At 46.8% G+C, this 13,466-nt stretch overlaps 7 protein-coding genes across 7 annotated transcripts; 2 read left to right on the top strand and 5 right to left on the bottom strand.

The window, feature by feature from the left end:
- Positions 1-120: 120 nt before the first annotated feature.
- On the bottom strand, positions 121-1,803 carry N7495_004816 (uncharacterized protein; the record flags this gene model as incomplete). Its single annotated transcript, XM_057207467.1, has 4 exons — positions 121-256; positions 317-993; positions 1,044-1,538; positions 1,594-1,803. The coding sequence occupies 4 exons, from the start codon at positions 1,801-1,803 to the stop codon at positions 121-123; spliced, it is 1,518 nt and encodes a 505-aa protein (XP_057065147.1).
- Positions 1,804-3,215: 1,412 nt separating this feature from the next.
- N7495_004815 (Bromodomain associated domain protein) lies at positions 3,216-3,800 on the bottom strand (the record flags this gene model as incomplete). The annotated part of the gene is made up of 1 exon (XM_057207466.1): positions 3,216-3,800. The coding sequence occupies one exon, from the start codon at positions 3,798-3,800 to the stop codon at positions 3,216-3,218; it is 585 nt and encodes a 194-aa protein (XP_057065146.1).
- Positions 3,801-4,495: 695 nt separating this feature from the next.
- On the top strand, positions 4,496-5,934 carry N7495_004814 (transcription initiation factor TFIID subunit 7 family protein; the record flags this gene model as incomplete). Its single annotated transcript, XM_057207465.1, has 2 exons — positions 4,496-5,200; positions 5,254-5,934. 2 exons carry the CDS (start codon positions 4,496-4,498, stop codon positions 5,932-5,934), a joined length of 1,386 nt encoding a protein of 461 aa, XP_057065145.1.
- Positions 5,935-6,591: 657 nt separating this feature from the next.
- N7495_004813 (enoyl-CoA hydratase/isomerase family protein) lies at positions 6,592-7,451 on the top strand (the record flags this gene model as incomplete). Its single annotated transcript, XM_057207464.1, has 2 exons — positions 6,592-6,899; positions 6,950-7,451. The coding sequence occupies 2 exons, from the start codon at positions 6,592-6,594 to the stop codon at positions 7,449-7,451; spliced, it is 810 nt and encodes a 269-aa protein (XP_057065144.1).
- A 372-nt stretch (positions 7,452-7,823) lies between these two features.
- On the bottom strand, positions 7,824-8,477 carry N7495_004812 (uncharacterized protein; the record flags this gene model as incomplete). The annotated part of the gene is made up of 1 exon (XM_057207463.1): positions 7,824-8,477. One exon carries the CDS (start codon positions 8,475-8,477, stop codon positions 7,824-7,826), a length of 654 nt encoding a protein of 217 aa, XP_057065143.1.
- Positions 8,478-10,556: 2,079 nt separating this feature from the next.
- Positions 10,557-11,105, bottom strand: N7495_004811 (uncharacterized protein; the record flags this gene model as incomplete). Its single annotated transcript, XM_057207462.1, has 2 exons — positions 10,557-10,986; positions 11,047-11,105. The coding sequence occupies 2 exons, from the start codon at positions 11,103-11,105 to the stop codon at positions 10,557-10,559; spliced, it is 489 nt and encodes a 162-aa protein (XP_057065142.1).
- A 1,231-nt stretch (positions 11,106-12,336) lies between these two features.
- Positions 12,337-12,984, bottom strand: N7495_004810 (uncharacterized protein; the record flags this gene model as incomplete). The annotated part of the gene is made up of 1 exon (XM_057207461.1): positions 12,337-12,984. The coding sequence occupies one exon, from the start codon at positions 12,982-12,984 to the stop codon at positions 12,337-12,339; it is 648 nt and encodes a 215-aa protein (XP_057065141.1).
- Between the last annotated feature and the right edge of the window lie 482 nt (positions 12,985-13,466).

Genomic DNA, 13,466 nt, shown 5'->3' with positions numbered 1-13,466 from the left:
GAAGCATTTATGACCTGATTTTGAAACTTAATCCGTATTTTCATGTGACTGAATCTATTTCTGACATCAGCAGTCTTCAATTGGTATCGCATCTAATTGCCCCAGAAAAGCTTTAGCCTCTTAATCATCATGGCTGTACCATCTTCTTCCCTGCCATTGCAAAAACACAGTAGGAATGAAAGAAGCTCCCATGACCAAGGCAGCGATAATACCCGAGCTGTTCGCAATACCAACATTATCAAACATTGAGGTGAACCTAAGAACAAAGCCTCAGTCAGTCAAGTTTCAAACCGAGCACAAATGGCACAATACATACCAGAAAGGACCAAGAAACCCCCAAGTCGAGCGAACAACATTGATAAATGACCCGACGCTACCAGCCTCCTGGGGACACGTATCAACGGCATAAGTGGTCAAAACAGTAGTAACAACCTGGTTACCAAAGCCAGCAATACCAGTCCCAATAATCGGCTTGACAGTCCAATGACCCTGCTCGGCCTGCTGTGTGCAAACTAGGAAGACCACCGTACCGGCAATAGTAGTCAAATACCCAATATAGCTCAGCCATAATCTGTAATCGGGCGCCGGCTTGTGGCCGAGACGGCGAGTACGAGCGTTCATCCACATATCGGACATGAAACCGCCTAGCTGTTCACCCACTACAGACCCGATGATCAGACCGAGGAATTGCAGTCCTAGCTGTTGGGCGTTAAGCTCGAACTTAGCTTGCAGCAGCTGGGGTACTCCGACTGAGCCGAGCACGGAAGCGAAAAGGAATACCATTGCGTATGAAATCGCTGCAAGTAGAACAGGGATGTTGGTAACTAGAGTCAGAGGGTGGTAGAACTCAGATATTCTCATGGGGGATGGGTCGATGCGTTTGAGGGACATGTATTCCCGTTTGAAGGCAGAGGATTTTGATTGGACATCACAGCCAATGTAGCGGGTTTCAGGGCCGAAGAAGATGTAAAGGATACATTCGACGCCGTTGGTCTAGACTTAATCAGTTAATGTGAAATTTTTTTGGCGAAAGTTATACTCACGATAGCCAGAATCCAATAGACCCAGCGGTATCCAACGCGCTCGGTTACAAATCCAAAAATGAAAGGCCCGATTGGGACACCCAGTGTGATAGCCAAGGTCCAAATTCCCATATACTGCGCTCTTTGGTGCCGGAAGTACGTTTCAGCAACTACCGCGCTCCCGAGAGCCATAGCAGGCGAAATAAAAAACGCACAGAGGGCCCGACAAGCAGCCATGGAAGCATAGTCTGGGCTTTTCGCACAGCCGATATTGCAAACACAGCTGAGAATTAGCGATACAAGGAAAATAGGGCGTCGACCGAATCGTTGCGAGAGTGGCTTCCAGAACAACGGGGCGATTCCGAGGATGGCGATCTGTAAGGAAGTGAGATAGCTCACTCGCTGCACAGATGTGCCGACGTCGAGAGCGATATCTTCGTAAGCGGATATAATGGCTGCTGCAATGAAAGTTCCCATGCAAGCGTGGAAGGAGACCAGAATTAGGTTTGCTAATTTCTAGTGGCTTGTCAGCACGGATTTTCATCTATTCTATTCTATTGTTACTACTCACCTTCCTCGCAGGCCAATTGTATGGATCGGCTGGGTCCATGCTGGGAATTGGATCCAGATCAAGCGTTCCATGTCGTTCGATCAGGTATGACTTGTGTTCCTCAGAGAGATGTCTGGTTGAATCCTCGTTGATACCAACAACTTTCTCCTCGACATAGTCGAAATCAGACTTATCAGGGGTCTCCTCTGGTGAGCTATTCTTAGTTGACATGGTGATATGTAGGGTATAATTCAGCCGTGAAGGTAAAGAATCTTAAAGGTGAGAATGATGAAAGGGCAAATTTATGGGCCCGGACAAGAGCATTCGACTCTCTAGTATAAAAGTGCCCTCAGACCCCATCACCCCGCGATTTACTATGCCAAATTGGCCATGTCCGGGTGGTATATGATGCACAAGTGGAGCCAATGTCGCCGCATGTGAGAACTTGGAGAAGAGCATGAGGATTAGGATTGGATGGAATTAATTGATGAGCCTACATGGAGTATTGCGTAGATAAACACTTGTATTGTGTATTGTGACCGCTTATTTCCGGTAGATATACCTAACTCCATTACCGGGCCATGTTTTGCGGGGCCCCGGACAATACCCCACCCATACTAATTGTGGGAGATGGTGCGGAGGAACCGAGGTGACTTTCCTTATACCGTTACCATACTGTATGTTTATTACTCTAGAGATTTGCGGTTAGTCCGGGGCCAAGTTTCAAGTCTTAGTCACTCAATGTTACTTTTTATGTGCATCTCATCCGATGCATGCCCGGACAACAGAAAGCCAAGTCAATACCTCAATTCAAGAGCTATGGGAAACATGTTTCTCGGATACCTTGAAGTTTGTATGCTTCTACTCTGTATTGACCTCGATGATTCTATTGTTGTATTGTAGGTATTATGTAGACGAGTATCACTTTAGGTAAAGATCTTCACAGCCATATCTTTTCGGATTTCCCGAGTCTAGACTGATATAATTAGTAATTTCTTACCGAGGACTGATTAAGAACCGAATTTATATCATTAAACTTTGGGCACGCGTGGCCGATTATCAATACAGACCAGGCCCAATCACAGCTCCATCAGCATTCCCACGTCGTACTTTCTCCGTAAATAGTTTCATCGGCTTATTGCTGCCGTGGTAGAGAATGAGCTGTGAGGGATCTGTTTCAGCTCCATCTCTCTTCTACTGCATCGTCTGTGAGTGCATTATTCATTCAAGGAACATTGCTCATTGGAATGATGATTCACGTCATTATCAACCGAAGGCTATAGCGCTGCTCTCCCAGCAATGCGTACAAATCAGGCTAGGGCGATGATTTTCCACGCTAGCCTGGTCGTAACATGGCTTCTCAGATGCGATGATCTGAAGGTGACATGGCTCGAGTCAATAGAGCTTGGGAGAAGGTGTTCCTCTTAGAAGAGTAGATTTTAAGGGTATCCTCTTAACCTGGGTATCCATCTCATATTATTCCAGTCATTACTGACTATTCGCGTCGTCACCAATTCCCGAATGCTGGGTGGAAACACCGTCCATAATGATGGAGTGCTCATCGGCACCCTTCCCCAGCACCGTACCAGGTGTAAATTGTGAGGGTATCTTCTTGACCTATCCGTCTCAGATTTTCCCGGCCATTATTGTTTATTCGTATTGTTACCAAGTCTCGCTTGGTCGCTCCACTCTCGAATGCTGGGTAGACCACCCTCAATAATGATAGGGTGCTCCTCGGCACCCTTTCCCAGAACCGTACCAGCATATCGAGACTCCTCGCCAGTCTTGCTGTGCTTCTTCTTAAGAGCCGTTAAGAAATCCTCTTTCTCAACGGCATCTGGGTCCACAATATCGCCTTCGCTGGGGACGAAGCCCGCCACGCGCCGAATCTCGCGGTGTTCTGGGCCTGTGATCCATCCAAGAAAAGATTCCAATCCGCGCATGTCTTCCGTTCCTGCCCAGTCTTCTTCCCAATCTCGTAGTTGTGGACGAAGTGCGCCTGCATCTTGCAGGGCTTGATAAAAGTCTTCAAGGGTGGGTGACTGTTGACCCGGATGAGCATTTGCTGCATGTAGGGCCGTTGAGTTGGCAAGAAGCATTATGTAGCGTGCGGTCAAGTCTTGTATTGATTCTAGAACAGATGGTGGTGCCGAGTGAAATCCTTGGGCTCGAAGAATCTGTATGATAGGAGGGCGAAGGAGAGCATGGTGGAGTGTGTGGCTTGACATCTTAAAGGACCGTGGCCGAAGTGACAGGAATTTGGCGCACAAAAGACACCAGGTGAGTGCACAATTAAAGGAAAGTAAAGGAATTCGGTGAGGAGAAGATGGAGGATATGATTGGAGAAGACAATAGCACGGTGAGTAACTAAGTTGTTAGGTGAGAGAAATGTTATGCTGACAAAAGTACGGAAAATAAAGTCACGTGATATAATTCACAAGTGCAAGAAGTGGAAGCAAGTTGTGTTTGAATGGGTTTGAGTGTACCTGGTAGCTGAAGCTCTAGTCAGAATATCACTCTCCATAGGGCCAGCTCTTTTTACCCTGGTGACTACATCTAGGGCGTGAAGGACTGTAGAAGTGACAGGAATATGAAGTAAAAGTATCGTGCGTTTGGATGAGTTGAATTATAAATTAATGGGATTGTGGCCACCGGATGAATGGTCAATAAAACGTTATACTTTGGTAAGTTTGCTTCAAGCACCTTGAGACAACCGAGTATAGCGAGGTCAACCTTTGAAGTCAGTACTTAACGCCGGTCTGCTCCACTTCCACTTCAGAATACTTGGGGCAATACGTAAGGCGGTGAACCCGCGTCGCGGCTCTTTTTACCATCCATCCACAACTCGCTCTACTCGAACAACTCATCAGCTGAGTCCTGAGTCCAGATCTGATCGCGGCCAATATCTAGCTTCTCATACATCATGAGTGAATCTGGGCGACCACTGCTGAAGCTCAAGTTTACCAAAAGGCCAGCAAACCCTACACCCAACCCTACACCTGCTCCTGCTCCTGCTCCTGCTCCTGTACCCTCGGCTGCTCCCCCCGAAACTCCCTCTCAACCTCCCTCCCAGCCAAAGCTCAAGCTTAAGATTGGTCGTAAGCCCCAGCCCCAGCTTAACGAGCCCGGACCCGATGAAAAGGCTAAAAAGAAGAAATCGTCCACGAAGAAGAGGGCCGCTGAGAATACGATCCAGCCCGAGGTGGTGCCTGCGCAAGTTCCTAAGCGTCTCAAGCTGAATCCATCGAAAAAGTTGGTCGCACAGTCTCTGCGTATCAAGAATAAAAGCTTGATCGCAAACCGCCCAGTTGGAGTGGGATACGATTCAGAGGCTTCCGACACAGAGGCCGATCCAAGCATCGAAGAGCAGTTCATCTTACGAATGGAGCCTGGAGAGGATTGTGATATCCTACGTCAAACTATTGCGGATCGAAGGTTTGACAAAAATGAAATATCAATAAAGCCTCTCACTCGCGAGGGTCGACGCATCATTCTCAAAATTCGCGATCACACCTATGCAGCTGCGCTTGTCGATCTTCCTTGCATTATTGAAGGCATGAAGAGTTGGGATCGTCGAGGGTGGTACAAGTCTGCAGACATTTGTCAGATGTTATTGGTGTTGGGGCTGGTCTCCAATGATCAAGAAGCTTTAGAATATCCACTCCCCCCGGGATTGAGAAGCCGGATGACAAGACACTACAATATCCTCACGGTCTTGCGCCACCGTTGCATTGGGTTCGCAAGCGACGGTTCCGGGACCGCGTGAGCACCCGCACGATTGAACAAGTGGAAAAGGCTGTGGAGGAATTGATTGCGCAAGATGAAGAGTCGCTGTTCCCACCACGATTCGAGTTGGTGGATAGCACATCTCTGAACCGTGCCGAAGGATTAAGCGGCGATTATGACGAATACTACGATGAGGAGCAAGATGCTGAGGGCGATTACATGGAGGAGGACTTTGACGATGCATTGGCTGCTGAGATGGAGGCAGCTCTAGCCGGAGATGATGATGACCCAGCGGCCTCAGTTGCAGCAGATGAACAACAAGTAGGTCCCATGTCAGAGAGCCTACCCCCTCCCGCCGACACACCACGCGCAGATTCATCAGGCGATGAGAGTGACGAGTCGGAGGAAGGCGCGGAGGAGCTCGATGAGGAACAAGTTGAGCAACAGCGCCAACTTCAACAACAACGCGAGGAGATCGAAGAGCTTGAAGGACTCATTCGCTCTGAGACCAGCGCCTGGGAGAAGGTTGGAAACCACATTTTGCGCGCCAAGATGGGCAAGCGCATCCAGGAGCTTAAGAAGGATCTTACTCTGAAGAAAGTATCCGCTGGACTGGGCGACGACACTGATATTTGAGCGTGGAATTGACTAAACATTTTAAGTAATACGGCTTTACAAGACCCCGGGACCTGATAATGATTCCTCTGAGGGGCCGGTTCCCCGTCCCAGCTTTTCTAGGTGTTCTGAGCGTCTTTTGAACTAGAAATGGAACTGGGTACGGCAAATTTCGCTAGATCGACTGATCTACGTAGCACGGTTGCATAACTTCTTCGAGTCTGAATCAATCCTCCTCATAGGGCGCTATTCTGGAGCTGACTCAAGTCAAAATTGTGCCATGCCTTTACATTCTTCATCTACACTATTTAGTTCAAATATTTTTAAGCAAATTCCCAGTCTCAGTCTCTGCATGATATGAAAGCTGAACTTTTAGACCAACTAGTCGTAAGCCACAAACCAGTTAACTAGGGTTATAATTTATTTAAATTCAACCATACAGAATATCTCATCCGCTGATTCTATGTTCAAATGGTAATCTGAAATAATAGAAGCCATTCAGTAACAAACTATTCAGTTCTAGGAGACCCACATTCTTGTTACATAAGCAGTTCCAAGGGCTGACATGTGATACCGAGGATGACTCCACTACATGTTTCCCAATATCGCAATATCGCAATCTGTATCTTCGCAAGGTTTTTCTCTGCTAAACTATTACACGATTAGTCTACCGTCATCATGGCCATACTATTCACCATTCCAATCACTTCAACTGGAGGTTCGATTGTGTGCACCAATCCGACTGAGGATCAGAATATATATGTGTTGACGTTCACATCGCCAAAAGACAACAGATTAACACCAACATTTATCTATGCACTACTTCTAGCCCTGGACATCATTGAAACTCGCTACCCGAAGGGTGTCGTAGTCACGACGAGCGGCATAGCAAAGTTCTATAGCAACGGCCTTGATCTGGAACTTGCGTTAAGCACAGAAGGATTTTTCGAGAAGATCCTATGGCCATTATTCCGACGTTTTCTCACGTAAGAGCTGCAACTAAATACGCATGAAACATCATTAACGCATTTTTCAGGTACCCTATGCCCACAGTATGTCTTCTAAACGGACATGCCTTTGCAGGCGGCTTCATGTTGGCCATGTACCACGACTACCGGGTACAGAATCCGTCAAAGGGATTCCTCTGCGTCAACGAGCTTGAATTTGGCGTTCCACTTGCAACGCCCATGATGTCAATCTTCCGTGAGAAGTTGCCGCCCACTGTTTTCAGAAATGTGGTCTTGGAGGCCCACCGTTTCGGTGGGCACGCCGCGCTAGAGGCGGGAATTGTTGATGCAGTAGGTGGGATTGATGGGGTTCTTAGTTTGATTCGTGATCGTAAGCTTTTGACCAAGGCTAAGACGGGAATTTATGGTATCATGAAAGAGGAGATGTACTCGCGCGTTCTGAACGGGCTTGATGATCATGCGGGCAATCTTGCGTGGCGTGATAAAGTAGAGGCGAAGAAGAAAGGGATACAAGTACAGGGATTACAGGCAGTCGAAAAATGGGAGAAGAAGGATAAGGCAAAGCTATGAAATTATCTTACACTAATCGAACTGGTTGAGGAAAGTGACGTTGTAGCCTGGTCTAACTCAACACTAAATCGCTGATTATTTTCCATTGGCTGCAGTCTATTCATATTTTTATGTTTCTGAAACCCTCTACGCCAAGCTCTACATTGGTTCCAAGGGCCGTTTAACACTCTTGGGCAACGAGGAATGATTTTTCAGCTGCTGTCTCAAGGACTATATGGTCTACGGGTGGTGAGAAGTTTAAAGTTACAAATCAGGTTAAAAATTTTCAATGGCTAAATGCAAACGAAATCGACAAAGCTCATAAATGCGAGGATAAACTGTAATGTAAATAAGAAATGTTAGCTGCTGGTCAACAATCTTCCGAACTCACCATTAATATTCCCACTCGAAGATGGTAGGCGCTTGGCAAATGGAGCATATCTGATGCTCTTCGGCATAGTTGATAATGCACTGGGTGTGAAACCAATGTCCACATGGAAGAGATGCCATAACAGTACCGATAGGTTTAACTTTGTTGCAAATATTGCAAGAAGCAAGCCATGGGTCACTGTAATCTTCGGGCAAAGCGTCGTCCGGAACGACAAGTGACTCAATGATAGCTTCAAGATCGTAGCAGAAGTCAGAGGAGAAGATATCAGGGACATTATCCATGTCCTTGAATAGCATGCTGACACCCGTATATGTGAACGAGCCTTCTCGATTTTGAGACCTGACCGGAACACCATCGGCGGCGGTTACAATAACTGGGATTGCCCAAGTTGGTACCAGTTTCAGGGCATGTTCGACTTTTGATAATCGAGATGTGCTGATTTTTTCGCTGGACTTGCTTGTCGCTTGGTTTAGAGTGAACAGAATGTTATAGATCTGATAATCGCGCAGTTCGTCGCCATCCATCATGTTTTGGCAGTTGACTTCCTCTCGCCAATCCAGGATTCGACTGGTAGTAGAGATCGTAGGATGTGTTGTGGCGGCGGAAACCTCTTCCTGCCACTTCACAACACGTCCAGTGGGGGAGCCGTGGGCCATTTTGAAAACTTTGTGTTGATGAGCTGAATGCGCTGGTTTGAAAGTTATCAATTTCCTTGATATATAAAGTTGTTGAAAGTGTTTGAGCTGTGCTTGTTTGATAATGTACTAGTGATGCAGCATTCAACGGCAGTGGTATCGATGCCTTTTTTATACATAGGGACTTGAGTCTCCAGGGAAATTCTTTTTTCTTTAAAAGATAATAGTCCTTTGTCATGTTTCTTAGAGAATCTATATTTGGGCCTTCGAATATCACAAATTTCTGAAAGAGCAATGAAATTATACTAGGGCGAGCAAAGCTTTGTTCAGGACAACCAATCATTAGCTTAAACGACGTTCTTATTTTTAGATAATGAAAGGAGCTTTTTATCATGCAAGACGTTAACTGGATATGGGACATGAGGGATATGCCGAATTCGAACTGAGCTCTGCACCCGGTCATCGGTGCGTGGATATTTACCATCGATCCATAAGCTCGCTGCTCTTATTCTGCTTAATCCTGTTGAGTCTCTAATTGCACCAAACTTCTATAGTACATAGGTACTTTCCCTTTATTTAAATCTGAATCTTGCGTGATATTACCGACCCCTGGGGTCGATATTCCAAGATTGTTTGATTCTACTCTGAACCATTGAAATCCCCGCTTTCAAGATCTACATAAAATCTGACTGTGCGTAATGAATAATGACTGGAATAGAAATGGAAACTACAATGCGCTGGGTATCGGTGCAAGGGTATTAGTACCCGACTTTGAACTAGTTGCCCAAGAGAAGTTCAGCTAGCTCTATCTCCCGAAATTTATTGGACGCAATGACCGTGAGCAGCGTGATGCAGGACCTTAGAAATCTTCGAAAATGCGCACTCTTTAAAGCGAGATCTTGGATATAGGAGAGTTGGCGCGGTGGGATACTGCTTCGGCGGATGGGGATCATAGACTTCAACAACAAAGTCCTCCAGTATATATCTACCAGAGAACCTCCCGTACAGGGCCCATCATCTGATGAATATACCGTTCTTTATTTCAAGATTCGTTGTAAATGAACATTGAAGCCAGTCAATGGCTAGTCAAGAGGATAAGACTTGGATCGTTCAAGGTGTGATTCAATGATCAAATACGACCCACTATAACACTAAAGGCGATCTGGGTAGTACCTGGCATTCTCTCGTAATTATTACCAGCTCTCTCGTTTGAATGTCTTGGAGATGACAATAGAGACATATTACGAGGGAGATCAACAAATAATCCATTCCTGTGATGCCTTGGCGCATTAACGTTACCTAGCTAGGCTACGACTTGCGCATCCAAAAGGCACCTGAAGCCTGCGATGTCTTGTCAACAGTCAATTACAAAGCAGAATTATATGCCAAGAGATGATAAGGCAGGCATACCTAGTTAAGTTTTCAACTTTAAAAAGAACCTTCTCCTAAAACCCCAAGTATAACATTAGCATCTCGCATGCTCGGGCCCATGAGACCACCCACGCGGCCCAGTCACATAACAAGGATGTAAGGACGCGCTTTTATTAGACGTATTCAAGACAAGTCTAGCCCCGTCTGCTACGCAAGCAAAAGCAATAAATGCCTGTCAACAAGGTAGAGATATTCGGATTACGATTACGCCTGGGTGACGACCTATCGGAGGCTCCATAAGACTGTTTTGTGTTTCAAGTGATCTCCGAATCTCTCTGACATATTCGCCGAGATTCTAGGCGATGGGCGTTTCATGTCAGCGGTTTTACTTGGATGCATTTTTGCGAATAGATTCACTTGACGTCGAAGGCTATAAAATGGCTGGGTCGCCATTGGAAATAGACATCCATCAGCTCGAGAAGCATCATTTTACCTTGCTCTTCAAATATCCAGAAGATTATCTACTTGATTTTTAAAAGGTCTCATATCTGGTAAGAGAGTGGTGCCCCTATCACCACCTTTAGAAGCTTACATATCGATATAGACTCAGCTCAAGATGAAGTTGAACTACCTTATGGCTCTCTTCTCTCTGGGGAGCATCGCCATTGCAGCCCCCATTGCCAATCAAGCTGGTTTGTTATAACACTTCCCTTGAATGTTTGCATGGTCTTACAAAGAATACAGATCTTGAAACTTCCCCTGGAGGGATTGGAGGCGGTGGTGGTGGAGGCTTTGGAGGTGGAGGTGGCGGTGGTGATGATGGAGCTGGCTTTGGCATCGGTGGCGGTGGCGGCGGAGGCTGGGGCATCGGTGAAGCTTCTGGAAGCGGAGGAGGTGCAGGAGGAGGTGCAGGCGGAGGTGCTGGAGCTGGTGGAGGTGCAGGAGCTGGCGGAGGTGACGGTGCAGGAGCTGGTGGAGGTTCAGGAGCTGGCGGAGGTGCAGGAGCTGGCGGAGGTGAAGGTTCAGGAGCTGGAGGAGGTTCAGGTGCTGGAGCTGGCGGAGGTGGAGGTAGTGGAGATAAGGGAGGTGGCTTTGGTGCCGGAGGTGGAGGTGGAGGTGGTAAAGGAGGTGACTGGAAATAAACCCGAGATCATTATACCTGGGAAGCTATAGGCGAGAAAAGTTGAACCCGAGATTGATTTCATCGAAACAGTCTTACTCTCGAAAGTATAAAATTTTGACGTAGTACCATGGATTTGCCAGGAGACTTGAGTGCATCGACGAGCTGTTGGCCAACGTTAGGGCCATAGCGCTTGCGTCCTCCCTTTAGACTCCAGAAGGCAAATTCTGCAGTACATAATGACACGCACAAGACTGAGGTGTTTCTGGTCAGATTTAATCTTCTTTGGCCGAAATTGTTGTCATAGTTGTAGTTGATATGAACTTGATAGACAAGGATAACCGACTAAGGAACGGTTCTCGGTCCTGTCGATGAGTCCACTTTCTTGAGATAGGATCTAGAGAGGCCTCTTGAGTAACTCAGTTGATCTATTTCATAGTCCGCTTGAATGTAGTTTTGTCTTGTAGTTGTAAGGGCAGCCAGAGCTTCGATTGATCACTCCATAACGTGAGAATGGGCTGCGGAATTGGAGGCTACAGCTCAAATTCTTGATCAGTCGAATTAAAGTTCTATTTTTAGGGCACTAGTAAGAAGATGACTAGCGATGAGGATAACTTAAGCTCTACAGAGACTCCCGAGGTCCGCTGTTCATACTTCATCGCATAGACGTTTTTTCCTAGCGGTAGAGTTGAAGCATTTCCAATAATAATGGCAAACCTGGATTTACCCCGTCGTTTCGTTATAATGCATACACGAAGCTCCTCGCATCTAGTGGCTGAGAGAGCTTGTTTTAAAAGTCTATGGCTATATCGATGAGTAGTAAGACGATATATTATTTCCCGATAAGGCAAGCAAGAACTAACCTAGGTACCTAGGTAGTATCTCGCACCTCTTGGAAGAAGTCCTCGGCGATATGTCTTTTTCAAGGGTATAACTTGCATCGAGGAAACGATTTGAAGATTCAGAGTCCGGACCACCATCGAAAAATAATCCAAGTTCCATCCAAGCGCGGAATAAACAAAACCAGCACGACAGCTCTTGAATGATAATAGTTGCTCCTGAAAGTCATATGTAAAGCCTTCCGATACCATTCGGTGTAGTTGCAGAACACAAGGGAGGCCAGCCACCCATCTGCCTTCTATCAGAGCTAGGCCAGCAAGCACTTCTTCTGTCTCTAGATTAAGAGTTCGAACAGCACTCGTTTGCTAAATTTCTCAGTACTTAGACCGACGATATGGCCCGGTCAAGCTGACGCGGTTAAAAAAGAAGATACAGTTTACAATATCAACTTTGGTAGTGAAAGAGGAACGAGCAGAGAGAAATAGAGGGGTTCGAGGCCCTAGAATATCCAGATCCCCTCCAGCCTTCCTGCTCACCACAAACCAAAACTCAAGTTGTCTTGACCCCGTCTAAACGAACAGGGGCCGCCAAAAGCACATCCGAGGTGTATGGCTCTCCCGAGCTCGGGCGACGGAGCTGTTCGTCATGAAGTCGGTCCAGGGACTCGCCGACAATCTGATACTTGGCCCAGTTGATGGGCGGCATGCGAATCACATTTTGGGGCGGGGGGATGCGCCCGAAACCTTTTTCCCCCTCGTCGGTGAACTGAATCACTGATCCGCTGTTCGACTCAGCGGTGAGGTGTCCAGCGGCCAGTTCGCGTGCGAACCCTTCTGGGTCCACAGAGGCGGCCTCCTTCAGGCGATCTAGGCGTTGGATGTCACGGAGGGCTTGCTGCTTCTGCATCTGGAGAATCGACAGAGCAGAGCGAAGAGCAATCGCATCGGGGTTCTCGCTCTCTGATATCGGCACAGGTGTAGGCTGCGGCTGGTAGATTTGGGCAGCCGTAACTGCTGAGAGAGGAGGGGCTGGGATCGCCACAAGAGGAGGAGGGAGGAGGCTGTCGCCGTCAACAGCGACAGGATCCAGTGGGGCCATCGGCGGAGTGATGGGGGACCAAGGAGGGCCGGGAGGAGTGGTTTGACCAGCAAGCCACTGGTCCATCGCATAACTCAAATCTTTGATAGGATGGCTCATTATGAGATAAGAACTAAATAGAAGCTGAAGAAAGATGGGCGGGACGAAGTCTTTTAAAGCCCATCCCTGGGCCGTTCACCACCAGAGTCGCAATAAAGTCAAAGTGAAATGGAAGTGGAAATGGAAGTGGAAATGGAAGTACAAGTCAATATAAGATTAGGAATAGGGAAGTGGAAGTCAAGATAAGATTAGGGTGTTAGTTAAAGATGAAGTGGAGGCTTAGATCCAGATTGGTAAGTGGAAGTGTCAAGGCTTCGGAACAAAGATGTTCCATTCTGCCAAAGTGACGACATACTTCACAATGTTATGATGCTCACTTCAGACATTAAATATTACAAGATACTGCAGATCAGAATCGCAATATTTTAACTAACAGATAACTTAAGATAATATAATGAATGAAAATTTTTAGCATAGAGTTAAGGGTACAGAGAGTTCGAAAGTTGACCGCACTTTCGAGTATTTCGCATTTAGGCGCGTAG

Source organism: Penicillium taxi, assembly GCF_028828555.1.
Source record: "Penicillium taxi strain IBT 34144 chromosome Unknown utg000003l_segment0_segment0, whole genome shotgun sequence".
Taxonomy (NCBI): Eukaryota; Fungi; Ascomycota; class Eurotiomycetes; order Eurotiales; family Aspergillaceae; genus Penicillium; species Penicillium taxi.
The sequence above is the reverse complement of the archived record's forward strand: the minus strand, read 5'-3'. Positions and strand labels throughout refer to the sequence as shown.